This window comes from Strix uralensis, chromosome 4, assembly GCF_047716275.1.
Source record: "Strix uralensis isolate ZFMK-TIS-50842 chromosome 4, bStrUra1, whole genome shotgun sequence".
NCBI lineage: Eukaryota > Metazoa > Chordata > Aves > Strigiformes > Strigidae > Strix > Strix uralensis.
The window spans coordinates 66,279,683-66,296,775 of record NC_133975.1 but is presented as its reverse complement, the minus strand read 5'-3'; the positions used below and the strand labels follow the sequence as shown (position 1 = coordinate 66,296,775).

Here is a 17,093-nt window from a genome sequence, read left to right as displayed (position 1 = left end):
ATGTTGACCTTATTAAAATAACCCATATTTTGTTTTGTGAGCTGGCATTTTAATTGTCTTGTTACCAACTTCAATACCACAGTCCTGGTTTTGCTTGAATGGAGTAATTGTTTTACGGACTTGCTGAGTGTTCTAGATCCAGGAATGGATTACTATGTCTTTTACTTGTCATACTTTGTGGCAACAAAATACTGTTTTTCCTAATGCTGAAGTGTAACTTTTACAAAAAATCAAGTGTCTCTAATGTCCTATTATTGTGGTTGACAACTCTTCTTAAAATTTCTTACTGCAGTGTGAGTGGAGAAGAGGAAAAATCTGATTATTAACATTCACCATAGAACAGTTAAACTGACTATGGACTCAACTGTCAAATGCACAAGCTTAAATTCAGAAGAAATGTTCTCTGGTGTATGTAGGAGCTATTGTTCCCCCTCAGATGCTTCAGACAGGTGGATTTTCCTGATATGATCCTTTGCAAGATATAAGCAAATTTTACTGAAGATCATTACACGCAGCACATACAAGATGGTATTAAATATGGGGGATGTGTAAGAAATACTTGGTGATGAGATAATGCAGTGTATTTTTGGAAAGCTGCTAGATTATTCATTACTGCCTCCTGTCCGTTTCTTCTTCCTGTTGTTCTCTGTGTTACTTCTTGCCTCCAGTGATCTGTTATTTCCTGAATTCAGACCCCATTTTACCTATTAATCAGTGTAAGTATAATCTTACATATATGCTTTGAGGTTTTCTGTTGGGAGGTTGCCAAGTATTTCTCATTTGCTATGTTCATATCGTCAGCCTGTGTTGTGAGGGGGTTGCAATAAAAGACTGCCTTTTGTAAAGTGCTAATGTGACTCCTCCCCCATTAAAATTTAGTTAAGTTTCTCCTTTTTTAACTTTGCCTTTTTCTTAAACACATTAACAGATTGTTCTTTTTATTGTGTTTAAAAGGATTGAAGACTGTTTTAAATTGGTTAGTCTTTTTTTTTTTTTTTTTTTTAAATGCCCTGCTGTGATTTCTTAGGTTGTATGACTAGATTTGCTTTAGTCATTCATAAAGCATTGGTTTTCAAAAGCACTGATCAGCATTTTGGGAAACCATCCATGTTCTGAGGCATGTTCTCCAAGCACTATATTTGGTATATAAGTAAGGATCTAATTTGATACTAGAGCCAAGCTTTTATTGCTGGAATTTATCATCCTCGACGGCTTGTAGATCGCTTTCTGAAAAGCTCTGCTTCCTGCTTTCTTAAATGTATTTAAAGGGTGTGACTATTACCAGCAGATATGGTTTAGGATGCAGAGGGCATTGGTAATTAAAGACATAAAGAGAATTTAGCTGAATATAAGGAAAACTCTGTAGCAGGAGGAACAGTTTGCTATGGAAGGTAGCATATACCTTTTGTACAGGACACTTTTCTCCTTGTTTTATCAAATTGAAAAGGTACTACAGTAAAGAAATCATAGGTAGGCAAATACTGTTAATCACCTGCTTTATTTATTTGGCATGTGCCCCGCCTTTCCTCCTGCCCCCCAAGCTGGATGGCGCTTTGTGGGACTGGCAGCGCAAGGCTGCCCAAGACAAGCTGGAGCTCTCCAGGCCACTTTTTGGTATTTCCAGTTGCTTGTTGAAAGATCTTTAACTCCTTCATGCCTACTTAAATGGTTTTAGTAAACCTTCTTTATTATGGTTTCCAGTATCTTTTCTTCAAACACAATCACATGTGTTACTGAAAGAAATAGCCCAGACTTGTAGCTTTATATATTTCCTTATATTTCTTTTGCAATTTGCTTAGTTGCATCTGTAATGGTACTTTCTAGTTTTGATTTCTGATCGTCTGTGGATTCTCATATTCTGTGGTTGATGTGTTTCACTCCCTTGTTGGTATTCACTTTGACCGCCAGGCCAGAACTTGAATGTTACTGCTTCCCTCAAAGAAACAAAAAATGCTGTTCCATTCCCTTATGTTCTGCATGACATTTGAGTTGTCTAATACTGCTTTTCATGTTTCCATGCGTCTGCATAACATGTGCTGTGTCATCCTCACTCCCACATGTGTTACCAAGCGTTTTCCCTCTGTGTAATTGTTTTCCTTCAGAACATTTTTCTTGGAGGCATCTGAGTGAGATTTTAAGAATTTCTCAAAAATATGTGAATATTCTTCCTGCTCTTGGGTCTGTATCTTCATTATGCATATAACAAATAAGAGGGAGACCGTTTGAGAGGGTTTGGATGGCAGACTTCACAGGGTTGAGTCTTCCTGCAGGTTTCGATGGGTATGGAGAGCGTTGGTATACTTTTGTTAACAAATGTTACATAGTCTTCTATCACAGGCATTTGACTTTGTTTCTGAATTTGCTTGCCACTGGGCAGACTTGCTTTCCCTGTGGCTTGAGTTTTCCTACAGCAGTCCTTGCTGCAGGGTATGTACTGCATCCTTTTTGGCAACCTTTGGGTAGTCGCCTATTTACAGCTTGATTGAGTCCTCTCTCTTCAAAGGGAAATGTGCCATACACTCGTGTACAGCAGAAATAAGTGTTCAAATGGCTTTTTAGTGCCAATTTTTATATATGGGAAAGGGTAGATTTTGCAACAGAAGTGTAGTCATGTCTCCTGAATGATTTATTAGGTACATTCATGCAGTAAACTGGGGTTTGAACCTTTGTGGATACTAAACTTTGAAGCATAACTGGGTGAAGTTCTAACTTCTCTTTGAATTCATGCTGTGCCCTCCCTTTTAAGTGAGCTAATGCTAATTGACAGAAGTGTTTCCTGAGAAAAGAGGGGAACATTAGTGAAAAAATAGTATTTAGTTTGCAGAGAGCTTAATTAGTGACTGAAATGGTAAAGATGCTGAGCTCCATCTCAGTGGTCTGTAGGAAAAAACAAAGCAGTTGGAGAGGAAGGAGTACTTTGTGTATACCTTCTTCGAAGCTGCTAGTAACCTTCTCTTTTAAAGAAGTAGTACAATGAATATTAGGATATCTTCAGAAACAAATCTGGTTTTGATTATGCCCCACAGGTCCATGATGTGTGTGTGTGTGTGTACATGCTAAATGTCAATATTAAAATAGTCAAGGAACCTGCATCTGATAGAAAGAACCCAACAAAATAGCCAAGACCAGTCCTCATCTTTCTTAAAAATCTGTTTGTAATAAGACCAAAATTTTGTGAGTGCAGGCAGCGTTGCATTTGCCTCAGTGTAGTCAGTGGATACCTGGGAGCCTGCAGCAAAACTTGCTGGATAATCTTTATTCCTCTGATGTAACAGGATTTCAAATGGATGTCAGAGGAGAAGATGTGTAGATACTTGAGTCTCTGCTAAAAGCCTCTTTCTTGCAAATTGGAGTGACAGCTTGTTTCAAGTGATGTTTGGTGGTCTTAAAGCTCTTGAAAAAGTCTGTGAAGAAACTTGGGAGTAGCCGTGGAGTGACATTGATAAAACATGCAGAGTGAGCCTTTTGGAAGGCTGCAGATTTTATACCAGAGATACATTGCAGTTCCTCTGCTGTCTGCGTGACTGCCTGCTTGGCTCTGCAAGTCAATAGGGCATGCGTGGCTGAATGCATATTTCTTTTTCCATCTGAGTGTTTCTCTGATGGATACTCTTGAATACTTCTTTTTTTGTGTCGCTGGCCTGTCCTCCTCCTTGCGTTGCCCAGCACTGCTGTTAGTCCTACAGAGGACAATGCTTGAGAAGTTGAGTCACTTCCGCAACTGTTGGCTGCTCTGGGAATTAGTTTAATTGTGTTTTTGACTGTACAGGCAGAGCTCTGGTAGTATCCAGTGAGGGCAACTGTGACTTGCTTTGTTTATTTTGAGGATTTTCCAGGAGATGAAAGTATTAATATATTGTAAATGAAACAAGGGAATTTATTTTGTGTGTGAGCATAGCAAACTGATGATGATTTCCTGATTACAGGATGGTGTTCTGGATGCTTGCTTGTCCCTTCCATTAGGAATTGTGATTACTTGGGAGAAGGATTGAATCCAACTGGGTAAACAGAAGGAACACCATTGCCACCTACATGGGTGGGGCTGTAGTAGACATGAGCGTTGTAGCACAACACCTCCCTCTTGTTTACAAGCACATTCTGAGCTTGCAGACAGGAAAACGGAGGCGGACAGGCATGGAGAAGCGTAGGTGCCTGGCTCGGCTAGAAAACGGTCTGTGGCCACCTAACATCTTTGTGGATTTGGCACCAAGTGTGCTGCTGCAAGGCAAGTGAGGGCACGTGTCAGGAAGAGTTAATGGTGGTTTCCAAGAGCTAGTCACCTGTCCCCTAGTCATAGCTCAGCCAGCAAAAAGTTTGTCTTCAGCTGTGTTCTGGTACATGTAAGAGCATCTGACTTCTGCTGGATGAATCCTGCGTTTGCTTGATTTCATTGACTCTAAAATGTGTATGTATGGAAGAAAAAAAAATGTATTTTAAGAATGTGGATATGTACGTGTTATGACAGCTTTCAACACTGGGTGGTTGATGATTGGGACAAGCAAAAGCAAACCCATTCCTTAAGGCTACGTTAAATAACTTTCCCCTTACTGGATGTGAATCATCTGATAAATTTCTGCTCTTTTAACGTGTAGGGTCTTGTGTATAGTGATACCTGGATTTTTTAAGAGCTATTGATGAGACTATGACGTTTTTCATCTGTCTTCTCTCATACCATCCAGTGTGGAACTTGGAAAACCAGATTTTAGTCCCTGCCTGGATGGGTAGAGAATTAAAAGTCTCGTAAAAGTACTTTGTCAGTACTTTTGTAGAAGGAGGCATTATTTCACGGTCACTATACCCCTTGAGAAGCGTGTTCAGGTTGAAAAGCCTACAGAAAATTGAACTTACTCCATGGTGTAGCAGAGAAAAAGGGTGGGATGAGGAAAGATGGATAACAGTGTTTCGCTGAAAAGAAAAAAAGTGGGATTTGGGGTTTTGTCTGGGTCTGTATTTATTCCCTTTCCAGACATCTGAATAAGCTTCTCTTGTAGGAATAACCTGTGTTGTATTGCCATCGTTGTCGTTTCCACTTGCTGAAAGATAAGGACATTGTTTTAAATTCCCCTGCTTTGTGATACTTTTTTTTTTTTAGATGAGAGAACTTTTTGATTCATGTTTGCTGGTTGTGGTTTTTTTTGTTTATGTGTGGTGGTCAGTACTTTAAAAAATGGTGTTTGAAACTAAGGCATCCTTCCTTTCCTGAAATGATTCCCTCCCTGTCTTTTGTGGAAAGTTGTGTTTTGTATCTGTTATGTTGGGAATTACTTATTTATTTTTAAAACTGAGTTTTTTGTTAAGTTGCTAAGCTCAAGGATCTGGGCCTTTTGGGAAAAAGAAACCCAACAAAAACCACTGCAGAGATCTGCGGGGAAGTGGCTGCTGTGTGCAGCTCCCTTCCTTGCAACAGGGGGTCAGGCATCTGAAAGGACATCTTGGCATAGGAGGCAATCCTGTTTTGGAGAAAGCAGGAGCCACTGTGGGAATACGGTGAGGATGGGTTTGCACAGAGATGTTGCCTGGAAGCCTAATTGTTACTTTGGCAGAATCAAGTATTGATTCCTGAAGGTGCTCCACACAGTGTTCCTAATGATAGTGCTGCAGAAGCAGCAGGCTGAAATCTGGAAAGAAGTAACTTGGCGCCGACTCCTTGGGTCATAAAGTGTGGCACCTGTCTGTTGTAGCCTTGGCAACTGGCTGTGGCTTGGGCAGGTGATAGGTGATAGGTGAGTTAATCACGCAAAGCCGTTCCTAATAAAGTGGAGGCTTCTCGGTTACCAAGTGCAGTGTTAGCTTTGGGAAGAGTCATTTCTTAGGCACCCTTACTTTCACCATTTTTAACTTTGGTATTTCTAATTTCAGTGACTGACTTTAGGTGTAGTGGATAATTTAGGTTATTCTTATATCTCCTACTAGCTACACTGGGAAACTTCAGCTGTGTGCCATTGATCCGAGTATTTTCAGTTACCGTTTCCTACAGTAGAGTATAAACAATAAATAACATGTATTCTTTTTCTACAGGAGTAACTATGTGTCTATGGAAGTTTCTCAAGTCAATGCAACTGATTCTTCCTTAAAAAAACCCCGAAGAAACAAAGCAAACAAAATCCCTGGGCCTGGAATTGCTTTGTAACCACTGCCTTACCTTTTGGGAGGGCGGCTGTGTTGTGTAAGAAGTTGGCAGCTCTTAACTCTTTCCCAGACAGACTGCTTTGATTTGCTCAGTGATCTTGGCAAAGTCTGTGTTTCCCTCCATGTGAAGAGAATCATATTTTTTGCAGCTTAATGTTTGTGAAAGTTATTTTTGTTAGATGGGATTGCTCTTTAGAAGCGTGTTGCTTTTATTAGCATTCAGAATAATACAGCGACTGTATCTGAAGAATTTACAGAGGGACATTTTTCAGGGTGAGAGCTATCAGCTTGTGCACTTAGAGTCTCGACTTACCCATGTGGGTGCTGGCTTTTAACTCTCAGACTGTGTTGAATGACTTCAAATACCTCTTAATGTTGAGTTGTAACCCAGTACTGTACTGTCCTGGAGCACTTGAGTCTTCTGAATTCCAGTTGGCTGGACTGATAGCACCATGTTTCATTTCAGACCATTAGCACGCTCTGTTTAAGGATTCTCATAGTCATCTTTGTTGGGTAGTAATACTGGGGAGTAGAACAGCATTGAATAACTGAGCTCTGAGGTTTCTCATCCTGCCCCAGAGCCTGGCAGAAGTGCTTTTTCTCTGGCCCATTGCACCTGTAACCTCTGAGTATGGGATTGAAGCTTCCTTGGCCATCTTTCTCTCTCATAATTTGGTAATTAATTTGTCTTGAGACCTGCTGCGTGGTGGTACGTCAAAAGGACACAAGGTTGTGGAATGCTTGCTTTCTGAATTCTTAAATTGGATTTGTTGCCTCCAAATTCAAGTGAACTGAGACAGGGTTATTTTAATGAGTGGGAATTTGGCTGGAAAATAATTGACTCTTTGGTATTGTAAGAGCTAAAAAAAGTAATGCCTGGCCCGCGCACCGTTTCTTTTCAGAACAGAAATGTTGTGACTACTCAGTTTTATAAATAGAAATGCTTAAGTTAAATCTTGTCAGTGCAGATTTTGAGCACGTACAACTTAATTTTACCTGCTGTCCTTCTGATGCTGTGATTGTCACAAGGAAAATGCATTTTAAATGCTGCAGGTATTGATTTGATTTCCAAAAAGTAGCTTGAGCTTTTATTTCAATTTCTATGTTGATGTGTTTGGCTATTGGAAACTGACATGATCGTGCTTTGATGTGTCTGTTCTTAGCAGGATGTTATCATTTGAAGCCCCATGTTATTGTTTGAGGGCTTGAAATGTTTACTTTTCTGGAATTTGGTTCTCGCCTTACAGTGTTTCTCTGTATCGGGCTTTAAAAAGAGGCATAGCACGAAAAGGCAGACACAGAGGTACAGAACTAAAACTTGGGGACTTCTCTGATAAATTTACTCGTTGGCCTTTGGCAGTGAGTCGCTGCCTCAGTTTCCCTGTGTCTAACAAGACGCTAATGATGCCTACTTCAAAGATACTTTGTGAGGATTAATTAATGCTTGCAAAGGCCTTTGAAGATGAAAAAGCCGGAGGTGAACTATGGAAAGTTTCCATGCCCCAGGTAAATGTTCTGTGTGCTGTCTTGAGTTCGGCTTTTTCAGAATCACTTGAGCACTTCCAAATATTTTGAAGGGCTTATTTCAGTTGAACCATGGTGGTGAATGCTTTTGGGAGACACTAAGTGCTATAGCTGTGCTTGCAGAAGTTAGTTACTTGCACATTCCCCCAAGGAAAGAAAGATGATATCCCACAGCCTCAGCATTATATACCAGTTAGAAGAATATAGGTGGCAGGCTGAAACTGGTGCCACTGCAGCATTTTCTATTTATTTTTCCCCAGGGCAAGTTTCTGTTCTTTCCAGTGTTTGATAAAACAGCCCACTGCGGAGCCCTTTATGAAATGATTTATGGTAATTGCAGCACTGTGTTCTTGAGCCTATAGGTAGCCTGAGACACACTGGAGGAGCAGTGCTCTCTGTACTTTCCTTGGAAGTTGAATGCTTGTGATATTTTACAATAAAATCTTAATTTTTTGTGAAACGTCATTTTGGCATGTGATATGCAAGTAGGTATGCAGGGGAAAAAATAGATTTTCAGATGCTAATATCTTCTCAAGGGTGGTGTCTCCTGTTTTATTTTGCCAATGACATAGTAATTGCGTACTTAATAAGTGCTGCATTACTTTAAGATGCTGTAATGAATTGTTAGTGAATTATGGGATAACTCTGTGTGATTTTGTCCACTCAAGGAATTTGAGGAAGACTCGGAACACTGTCAGTATTTCATTGGTTTAGGTTGTGGTGCTGCTGCAAAATGGTTAGGTTGGCAGCTTCGGTAGAGGCAGCATTTAGGCTTCGATCTGCAGCCGTCTGTGTGCTTGTGAAGCATGCTAGATTCAGGGCAAGGCTTTTTGCTTGTCAGTTTGACCTGTGTTAGACACAACAGTAGGTAAGAGCTTGAGGTTAGTTCTGTGGTAAGAACAAGCTGTGAAGTCTTAGATTTTATGCATGAGGAGCCTAAACTTTTCTAGTTTAATTTGTTTCCCTGGATATGCAGCCATCTTTATAGAAATAGATAGAAAGACTTCAGTGCACAAATAGTTGGGTGTGAGGAGGTCTAAGCCAGGCCAGCCAAAGTGCTTCTCTTAGGAGTGCAAAGGTTTAAGTGTCTCCTTTCCTGCAGTTAACAAGTGTATCAAGAGTTTAGGCTGCATATTTAGCTGGTTTGGTTGTGAAAGATCTGCTAGTGCTGCATTTGAAGCTGAAGTGGGCTGTTGAGGCAGCTTGGTAAGTGTGGTGTAAGCAGGACGCCTGAAAATTTTCCTTCTGGAAACATCATGCTGCTAACCTAAGACAGACCAGCCTGCAGAATCCGCATCATTAAAAACCCTCCCTGTCAGCAGATGACTAGATAAAATTACAGCTTTGGAGGAAATTTTGTGTTCTTGCTTACAAGCAAGTAGTGACGTCTTTGTGAGGCCAAGCAGCGTGTGGGCTTCTGACAGTGGGAAGCGCTTCTTGTGGCTCAGAGGTGTGGGTTCCTAGCCAGGCTTTCAGACTCATCCCGGCTCCGTGAGTCAATTGCTTTAAACACATTTCCTGATTTAGTGCTAGGTTGAACTGCATCTGGCACTGCTGTAGCTGTACTTACCTATAAAAATAGAAGGGCGTAATTTGCTCAAAATGTTGAATGTGGGAGTGAAGGGAGCAAAACGTCCTTGGAATTGCAAGAATTTTTTGAGAAGGCAGTTCTTCTTGGAAGACTAGAAATTGGTTGTGACAAATAGTGGGGATGATGTAATGTGTTCCCTGTTTCATGACCTTTTTATGTCCAAAGAAAGTGGGATCTTCAGTGTGGCATTTCTGAGGGTTCGTCTGTCCCCTTTCACTTCTGCATTAATGTAATGTTTTAAAGGAGGGTTCAGAGACTTAACAGGGAAAGGCAGGTGTTGCCTACTAGCCCAGAGCACTTTAGAATCTCAGGAGAAATGGCTCACAGATATAGTTCATTCTGTAAGGGAATGTAGGTGAAAATAAAATGTCATACTTGATTGAGACATCTATTATTGTGTGTATTGCTGGCCACCAGACAGAATTCTATTTAAAGTTACATTTTTTCACTGAATGTTCAAGGAGTTGAGGAAATAGACCTGGAACAAGAAGACTTTCCATATCTGTCACATGTAACTGATGGACATAATAGGAAAAAAATTATTATCTATTTGTTTTGGTTTTTTAAGATGCCTTCACTCAGTGTTGGGAATCATAGGATAGCAGGAATAAGATGCTGCTGTGGTCAGGGTTTAGGGAAGAAGCAGTATTACTTAGGTAACCATTTGAAAGGGTAGTTAACAGATGGTGCTGAGGCATAAATAAATGACAGTGTTGTTTGGTTAAATAATAGGAGAGTTTCTGAATTGCTAAGGTAGTTGGAATAATGTTTGCAGCAACATTTACAGCTAGACTTCCCAAGAGCAAATGTGTCCTTTAAGGGTTTTGGCTTAGAGAAGCTGTATCAGGTTGTTGAGTCCCTGAACTTTTGTTTGTATCAGGGAGTATATGACTGTGCACGCAGTTAATTGGCTTCACATATGGTGAACTGCATAAATGCATGGAATTCTGATAACTTATTGCCAAAATTGCAGATATTTCCATAGCACACAATGACTAGCAGTCTGCATTTATCCTAATTACTTTTCCTTTTGGATGCCTGCCTGCCTTTCGTGTGAGACCATTTCCTGCTGTCTTAGAATGGCTGTGCTGAATTTGAGAAGTAGTAATCAGAAAGGTAGTGGAAGCAATAGAATAGTTAATGAGACCAAATCATTGCGTATCCTCTTGTTAGAGCTTTTGCCAGCTTATGGAAAGAAACCCCCTGTTTCTGGGAAGGGGATAGCAGGGAGAAAGTAATACCTAATTTTCCCATGTGTTATACATTCTCTGTTTCCTTGACCACAGACGATCTCTGTTGGGTATTCAGCAGATCTGCAGTGACTTGGTTTGTTATCTGGGGTAGATACAGTGTGAATTCCTCCCCGGAGTTTTCTCAAAATAAACTCTTTTATTTAGGGAGTTCCTTCACCATGCTTTCTTTGTGCCTTGTTCTCGAACACTCATCCCTTCTGTTGGCTTACCCTTTTTGCTAAAATGCAAACAGTTTCTTGGTTTAGTAATTTCATAACCTTTTTCCAGTTAACTGCTTCGTATGTTTCTATACCATCTTCTCCCAAACAAACGTTTTCTGCTGAAGCAGAAGTGTTCTGCCCTTCGCGATCTGAATCATCTTAGTAGGTGTTCCCTCTGTCTGGGTAGAGCTTTCCTCATCATGCTCTGGGAGCTCCATGCACCCTGTAGTAGTCTCGATAATGAGCTTGTAGATCTTGCCTTGGGCAGCTGCACCAGACCAGTTACAGCAGTTAAGTTTTTTCAGTCTTCATCATATGAAAATGACAGTATTGCAAAACAGAAGCTGATGTACATTAGGTTTTGAAACATGGTGAAAGAAGGACTTTAAGAATTGGGCATTCCATGTAAGCAGCAGGGGAGTGGGAAGGAATCTCTTATTTTCCTTTCTCATTTATGATGAATGAGTGATCTGAGCTTTGGAGTGGTGGTAAGTCTGTGGAAACCTTTGGTTTGCTTTCCACTGAAGTCTTAGGAGCTGGTTTCCCTCATTGTCTAGTTATGATGGAGCGAGAACAAAATCTTGTGAGTAAGTTAGGAAGTGCTGTGCTTGTGTTTAGCATGTGCTGTTTTTCTCCTGCTTACACTGACACGTGTGGAAAGGTAATGATACCAGTCTCTCTTGCTCTTCAGTTGTGGTGAATGTTATCTTGAGTCAGCCCTGTCTGTGCAGCCATACACCAAAGCAAATGCCTGATGTTTTCAGTTGTATTTTTACCCCATGTGTTGGCATAGTGGCTATAAAGTGGATATATTCCTGAAGAGAAAAACTTGGGTCTCTTAAGTAGTCAGTTAAAAGTAGTCAGTATTTGTTTTTTTGTTTGTTGGGGTTTTTTCAGTTGCTTTTTCTTCAGAGTTGGTTTGAATCTGGCCTGGCAACAAATGCAGGTGGCTGCAGGGGTGGGAGGTGAAGGGAACTCCCTGAGCCACAAAAGCTTCTCACTCCCACTGGGAGGCAATTATTTAAGATTTGAATCTCATATCTTTGCTTAGGGTGAAATGCAGATGACTGGGTGCATGTGGGAAGTGTCCTGTAACACAATATATGGGAGCCATAGGTTTCCTCTTCCTACTTCTGACTCTTAGTTGCATTTAGTAGCTGACTGCATTAGTATTGTTCGGGTGTCTGTGTGAATGTACTTGGCCTGTTCAACTGTATCATCCCACGATCCCTGTTAGTCCAGTCAGGTGCTTCTTTATGAGCGTTAGAAAACAGGAGGTGCTTCTTTATGAGCATTAGAAAACAGGATTGCTCTGGAGGCCTACGGGAGGGGGAGGATGCTGCTGCTCCTTTGTAGCAAGGGAGAGTCAGAGTAGGACTGAGACCATGTAAATCTCTAACCAGCTGGACTTGTGGGATCTGTTCAATACCCAAAGATGCACCTGCAAAGATGATACTACCTGGCCAGAAGAATTTGGGGAACGCATTATTTTTCTCCAGTTTCAGTGTGTTTTCTTCTTCCATTGCTCTTGTTCAGGTCTAAATTGAGACTTAATGAACTGTCAGGCAGTTTTGTTATATGCTTGTCAAATGACATGTTCTCTATCGCCTCTCAGTCACTGTGGAAAGAATGATTTTTGTTGTGTTCTTTGGTGCATATTGTGACTTTGCTAGAGTTGTTGGTGTTCAGGATTGTAGAAATGAGTGATCTTTGTTATTTTGCTGTTGATGGCTGTAGGGTGGCATTGTGGGGATCATGAGATGCAGAATTAAGTTTCTTAGAGTGCTTCTGTGTGACAGTGTAGCTACACTAATATTGCCCCAAAGATAAGCTACAACTCTTGTGTGTTCAAACATGCAGTTTAAACATTTAGTGAGCTAGGGAGAACCCTTACACCCCACTAACAAAAATATCTGTGCAGTCCTCTAGAGATGGTGAAAAATTGGTGAAGTATTTTATATAAAGAAATGAGAACTGGATAATGTTTGTAATGAAAACTCTGTTGTCTGGGTTTCACATCTTTCCACTTTCTTTCACTGGAATTCAGAGCTCAGTTTTCTGACAGAAATATCTTTTCAGCTCATACACTAAAGCATTCACAAATGCTGGGTCACTTGACACTTTTCTGCAAATATTTAATTTTACATGTCATGTTTCTGATACGTTAGGGGTTAATGTGCCATCCAGGCTCACTGCCATCATTTAAAATTCATATGTCTAAACTTCCTTCTAAGTCACTCCATATTTTTCAAACAAAATTATAGGTAAAAAGATTATTTATATGAAAGTTGTAAAAGTTGTCATCCTTACTTCTTGCCTGAGTGGTGGACTGAAAGGTCTATATGCTGTGAAACCAGAGGAAAATGACATAGAAAGTTTGTGGAAAATGTGGAATTGTATCAGTCTTCAGCTAAAGTCTTTGTGCATTTTTGAGCAGCTGTATTTTAAAAACTAAGTTCCTAAACAGTACCAGATACTTGAAAGGTTATTGTATGTTGGCATCTAAGACAATATTCTGAATTGGCTGGGCCTGCAGAAAGTACACTTTCCTAACCAACAGCAGCTTGGTTTTGAGGAATTAATACTAACTACTTAACACATCATACCTGATTTGAAAAGACAGGGATCTGAACAGGCTGTGTCCCTACCTTGTTATTACACTTGTGCAGGTGTGATGACTTTTCATGTCTCTAAGGCGGGTGTAGAAAAAGAACATGGGTTGTCCTGTTAAATAGTATCTTTAATTGCTGTGACAAGCCTTATGACTGTTCAGAGTAAAGAAAGTTTCTGTTTGATGGCGCTGCTGTCCTTGATATGTGGCTGTCCAAATTCTGGGGGAGGAAGTATTTTTCAGTCTCATCTTGCCCATGATCCGGTTTGAGAGAGAGAAAGGAGTCTGAATATTCCCAGTTGTACAGCTGACTTAACAGTAGGGTGAGCAGATGAGAAGGCAGGGTAGCAGAGAATCATTTAATTGCTTAAAACAACAAGTCAAAGAACCTGTTACCTTTGCATCCCAGTTTCTGTTAAATATCCTTTTTCGACATGAAAATATGAGAGTGGGGAAAATACTTAATGTTAATCCTGTGTTTATGTGTGACTTGTCTGCTCCTTTCTTTTTTCCTTCCCTTTCCACAAGTTCTCTAAGGATCTCCTTTCCCTTTCGCAGTGGTAGTCGCTCTTCCAAAACCTTCAAACCAAAGAAGAATATTCCAGAGGGGTCTCACCAGTATGAGCTGCTAAAACATGCTGAAGCCACGCTTGGAAGTGGTAATCTCCGGATGGCTGTTATGCTTCCAGAGGGTGAAGACTTAAATGAATGGGTTGCAGTTAACAGTAAGATGGCTAACCTTTTTTTTTTTTTGTATGGGGGGTGTTGAATGTGGGCTGACACTCGTGGGAGGACAACTGTGTGCTCCTTTCTATTGGGGGTAGGCTATTGCATCCTGTGTGCAATACTCTGCTGCGGTTGGGAGAGGTGAGTGTTGTATCATTTAGAGCTGACAGATACAGAGCATCTCACCAAGACAAAAACTCTTTAATTTCCTTGTGCCAAAAATATGTTCCTTTTAACAAAATAATTCTTATTCTTAGCGGTTAAAGTCTGAGCACTTGATCACAAACAAGTGCTGAAGTAGAAATGTCACTGCTGTTTTTAGAAAGTAGCCTGTCAGTGCCATCTTAATACATTTAATCCAGTTCTTTCTCAGCTAGGGTTGTCACCCAGTGGTTTATAGTCAAGCCTCTACATGCTAAGCATAAAATCTTAATCTAGTTAAGTGTGAGGGCCAGGACTAAAAGATGCTAAAGTCTACAGTCACATGTATGGCTTGGCTTTCCTTTTTTCCTGTAACAAACCCAGAGCTCAATCCTTGCAGTTTTCCTAAAGTTAGTTTCTTCCTTTTGTTTCTACCAAGTTGTGAGCCTTTGCTCTGGTAAGTCTCTGATGTCACTATTTTTACTTCCTCTAAAGCTGTTTGTCCTAACTCTCTGCTTTCATGCTAGGTCAGGCCAAACAACGATGCCCAAGTTAGTGTTTTCTGATTGCTTGACCATGTTTCCTCCTCCTTCCTCTCCCTGCTGCATGCCTTCTGTTCTTAAAGAATGGATTAACCCAAGTCCTATCATGCTCCATAGCCCGTGCAGAGCTTTGGCTGCCACAAACTCTGTGCCGTGTCTGGGTATTTCCTCCTCATTTGTGTCTTTGGCTTGGTGTGCTTCTGTGATTGTACAGTATTGATTGTGCACTGCAGTGCAGTATAAATTATGGTCAAGATAAATGTCTTCTAATTGTTTATGTGGTTCTGTCTATTTCTTCTTGCCCTTTGACATGTTTGGGAAGTGAAACTCTCATACTGACTTCAACCTTCCGGTTCTTAATTACCCACACAATGCTCTGGTATATGGCTTTCCACTGCTTCCAGGGAATGTTGAAATTGCTGACACCATTCTATTTCAAAGTTTATTCACACTGTGTTGCAAAACTGTCTAGAAAAAAAAGAGCCAGCCCATTTTTCATGAGTAAGCATTACTAAAGATGCTTCATATATTGCTGGCATCCTTCCCTTTTAGTGGTTCCTCCACTCCATGTCTCTTCTTTAATGTGTGGCAGTGGTGTTTTTCCCTTCCCAAATGACTTAACTGGGTGGCAAAAGGCAGCAAAGCACTTGACAGAAGAGTGGGAGCTGCCTTTTGGCAACAGCTGCATTCTGTAATGAAATGCCTCTCTTTCATGCCTCCTGCAGCAAAGTGGGATTTTAATGTTTGGTTTTTTTAATTTTTTTTTTGTGTAGAAGTGATTAACTGATTACATGCTCCCTTCATTTACAGCATCCCTCTACCACACCTAGTAGCAGTTAATCGTAGCTGTGAGCCCCTTCTGTTGATTGAGACATGTAATAAGGAAATAAAATGTGTGACTTAACTGTCATTGGTTTTGCCCTTCACAGTAGTGAGAGCACAGGAACAAATGTGCTCTGCTCTTCTACTTCTTGCTTAACTCTTAGCCTTGCTGATGTCTCATGGTAATGAGTTGATGTTCATGTAGAGTTTTTTCAAATATGTTTTCAAAATAAAGAGAAGTGTATCATCAGTTTGTTCTGAATTTCATTTGAAATCTCCTTGACTTGAAAATACTTAAGAATTAATTTCAGAAGCCCCTATCTTTGTAATAGAAGATCAGACAGTGTGCACTTCTTCAAGTAGAAAAAGCACTTGGAAAAAATAATCTGAGGTCTTGAAGCTTAAGAACAATGAATAAAAAGAGGAAATGAAAATATGCAGAGACACTGTACAGCTTTACACATGTTGGAAAGGAGGTTCTTGCATTTTTGTTGTTTGTGACACGCTTTGGTGGATGGGTGGTGTGTCTCACGGCCTTTTGAGACTTGCCAGTGGGATTCACAATAATCAGTCATCTTGTCAAAGTCTGTGTGGGTTTTTTGAACATGCTTGCCTTGAAGCAAACATTGGGCTGTGGTTTCTACTGGGAGCAGGGAATGGAAACTTAATTAACAGTTCTTGTGTACACTTAAGAAACAAGGACTGTATATAACTGCTTCTTGCTGCCTTCGGTGTTAACTGCCTCCTCCCCCTGTCAAAACAAGCTTTAGGAGTCCTCCTTGTCCTCTCTAATTTTTTTTTATCAAACTTTCCCAGTGTTATTTTTTTGCTTTTTAGCTTTTGCTGGGGGCAGGCGGGGGAGAAACTCGTGTTGCTAGAGATGAACTGTGCTAGGTGCATGCCGTACAGATTTTTATTTGGTTCCCTTTTTTGATACTTGGGAAGTTGCATAACACAGTGGTAACTCCTGTATCTGCTGAACAGTAGCTGTAACTTGCTGCTATCATATTCATGTAATCTCTGATGTTTATTCTCTGGAAAAATCGGTGACGGGAGCTGCAGTATTTAACCCTCCCTTTCAGCTATCAGTTACTTTCCTAGTATGTGGTATCTGCTAGTGCTTACATTTAGGAGGCCAATCTCCATCTCATTACAGCAAGACTATATCTCTGTAATAGAGTTAAGCAAGGAACAGAAATTTGGGTAGGTTACCAAGAAATATGCTGGCTTCTCTTTGGCACAACACTGGATTGCGAGGAGTGTATTGTTGGTGTTAATTCCACAGTGTCCTGCCGATGGGTTGTATGAGACCATTCAGTGTTACAGCTGGTAACTGTTTTCTAAACTCATTTTTTAAAGTTAAGATGAACATGTCTGTGTACCTACTGCAGAGACTGGTCACAGGAAAACCTTTCACTGTTGGTTCAGAATTAAGAGCTTGCTTTGTAACCTGAACACTAAATTGAATAACACGTGGCTATTTGATGACATGATTAGACTGGCACTACTGCTGATATGGGGTTTTATTTGAGTATTCCTGAAATCTGTTTCAAT

General features: G+C 40.5%; 1 protein-coding gene across 2 annotated transcripts in view; it reads left to right on the top strand.

Annotated features, from left to right (window-relative positions):
• Positions 1-17,093, top strand: part of MOB1B (MOB kinase activator 1B) — a 43,708-nt gene that overhangs the window by 8,442 nt on the left and 18,173 nt on the right. For both annotated transcript variants that reach the window (XM_074867036.1, XM_074867037.1), the window contains one exon: positions 13,867-14,033. In XM_074867036.1, coding sequence (XP_074723137.1) covers positions 13,867-14,033 — 167 coding nt within the window. The remainder of the gene's footprint in view (positions 1-13,866; positions 14,034-17,093) is intronic.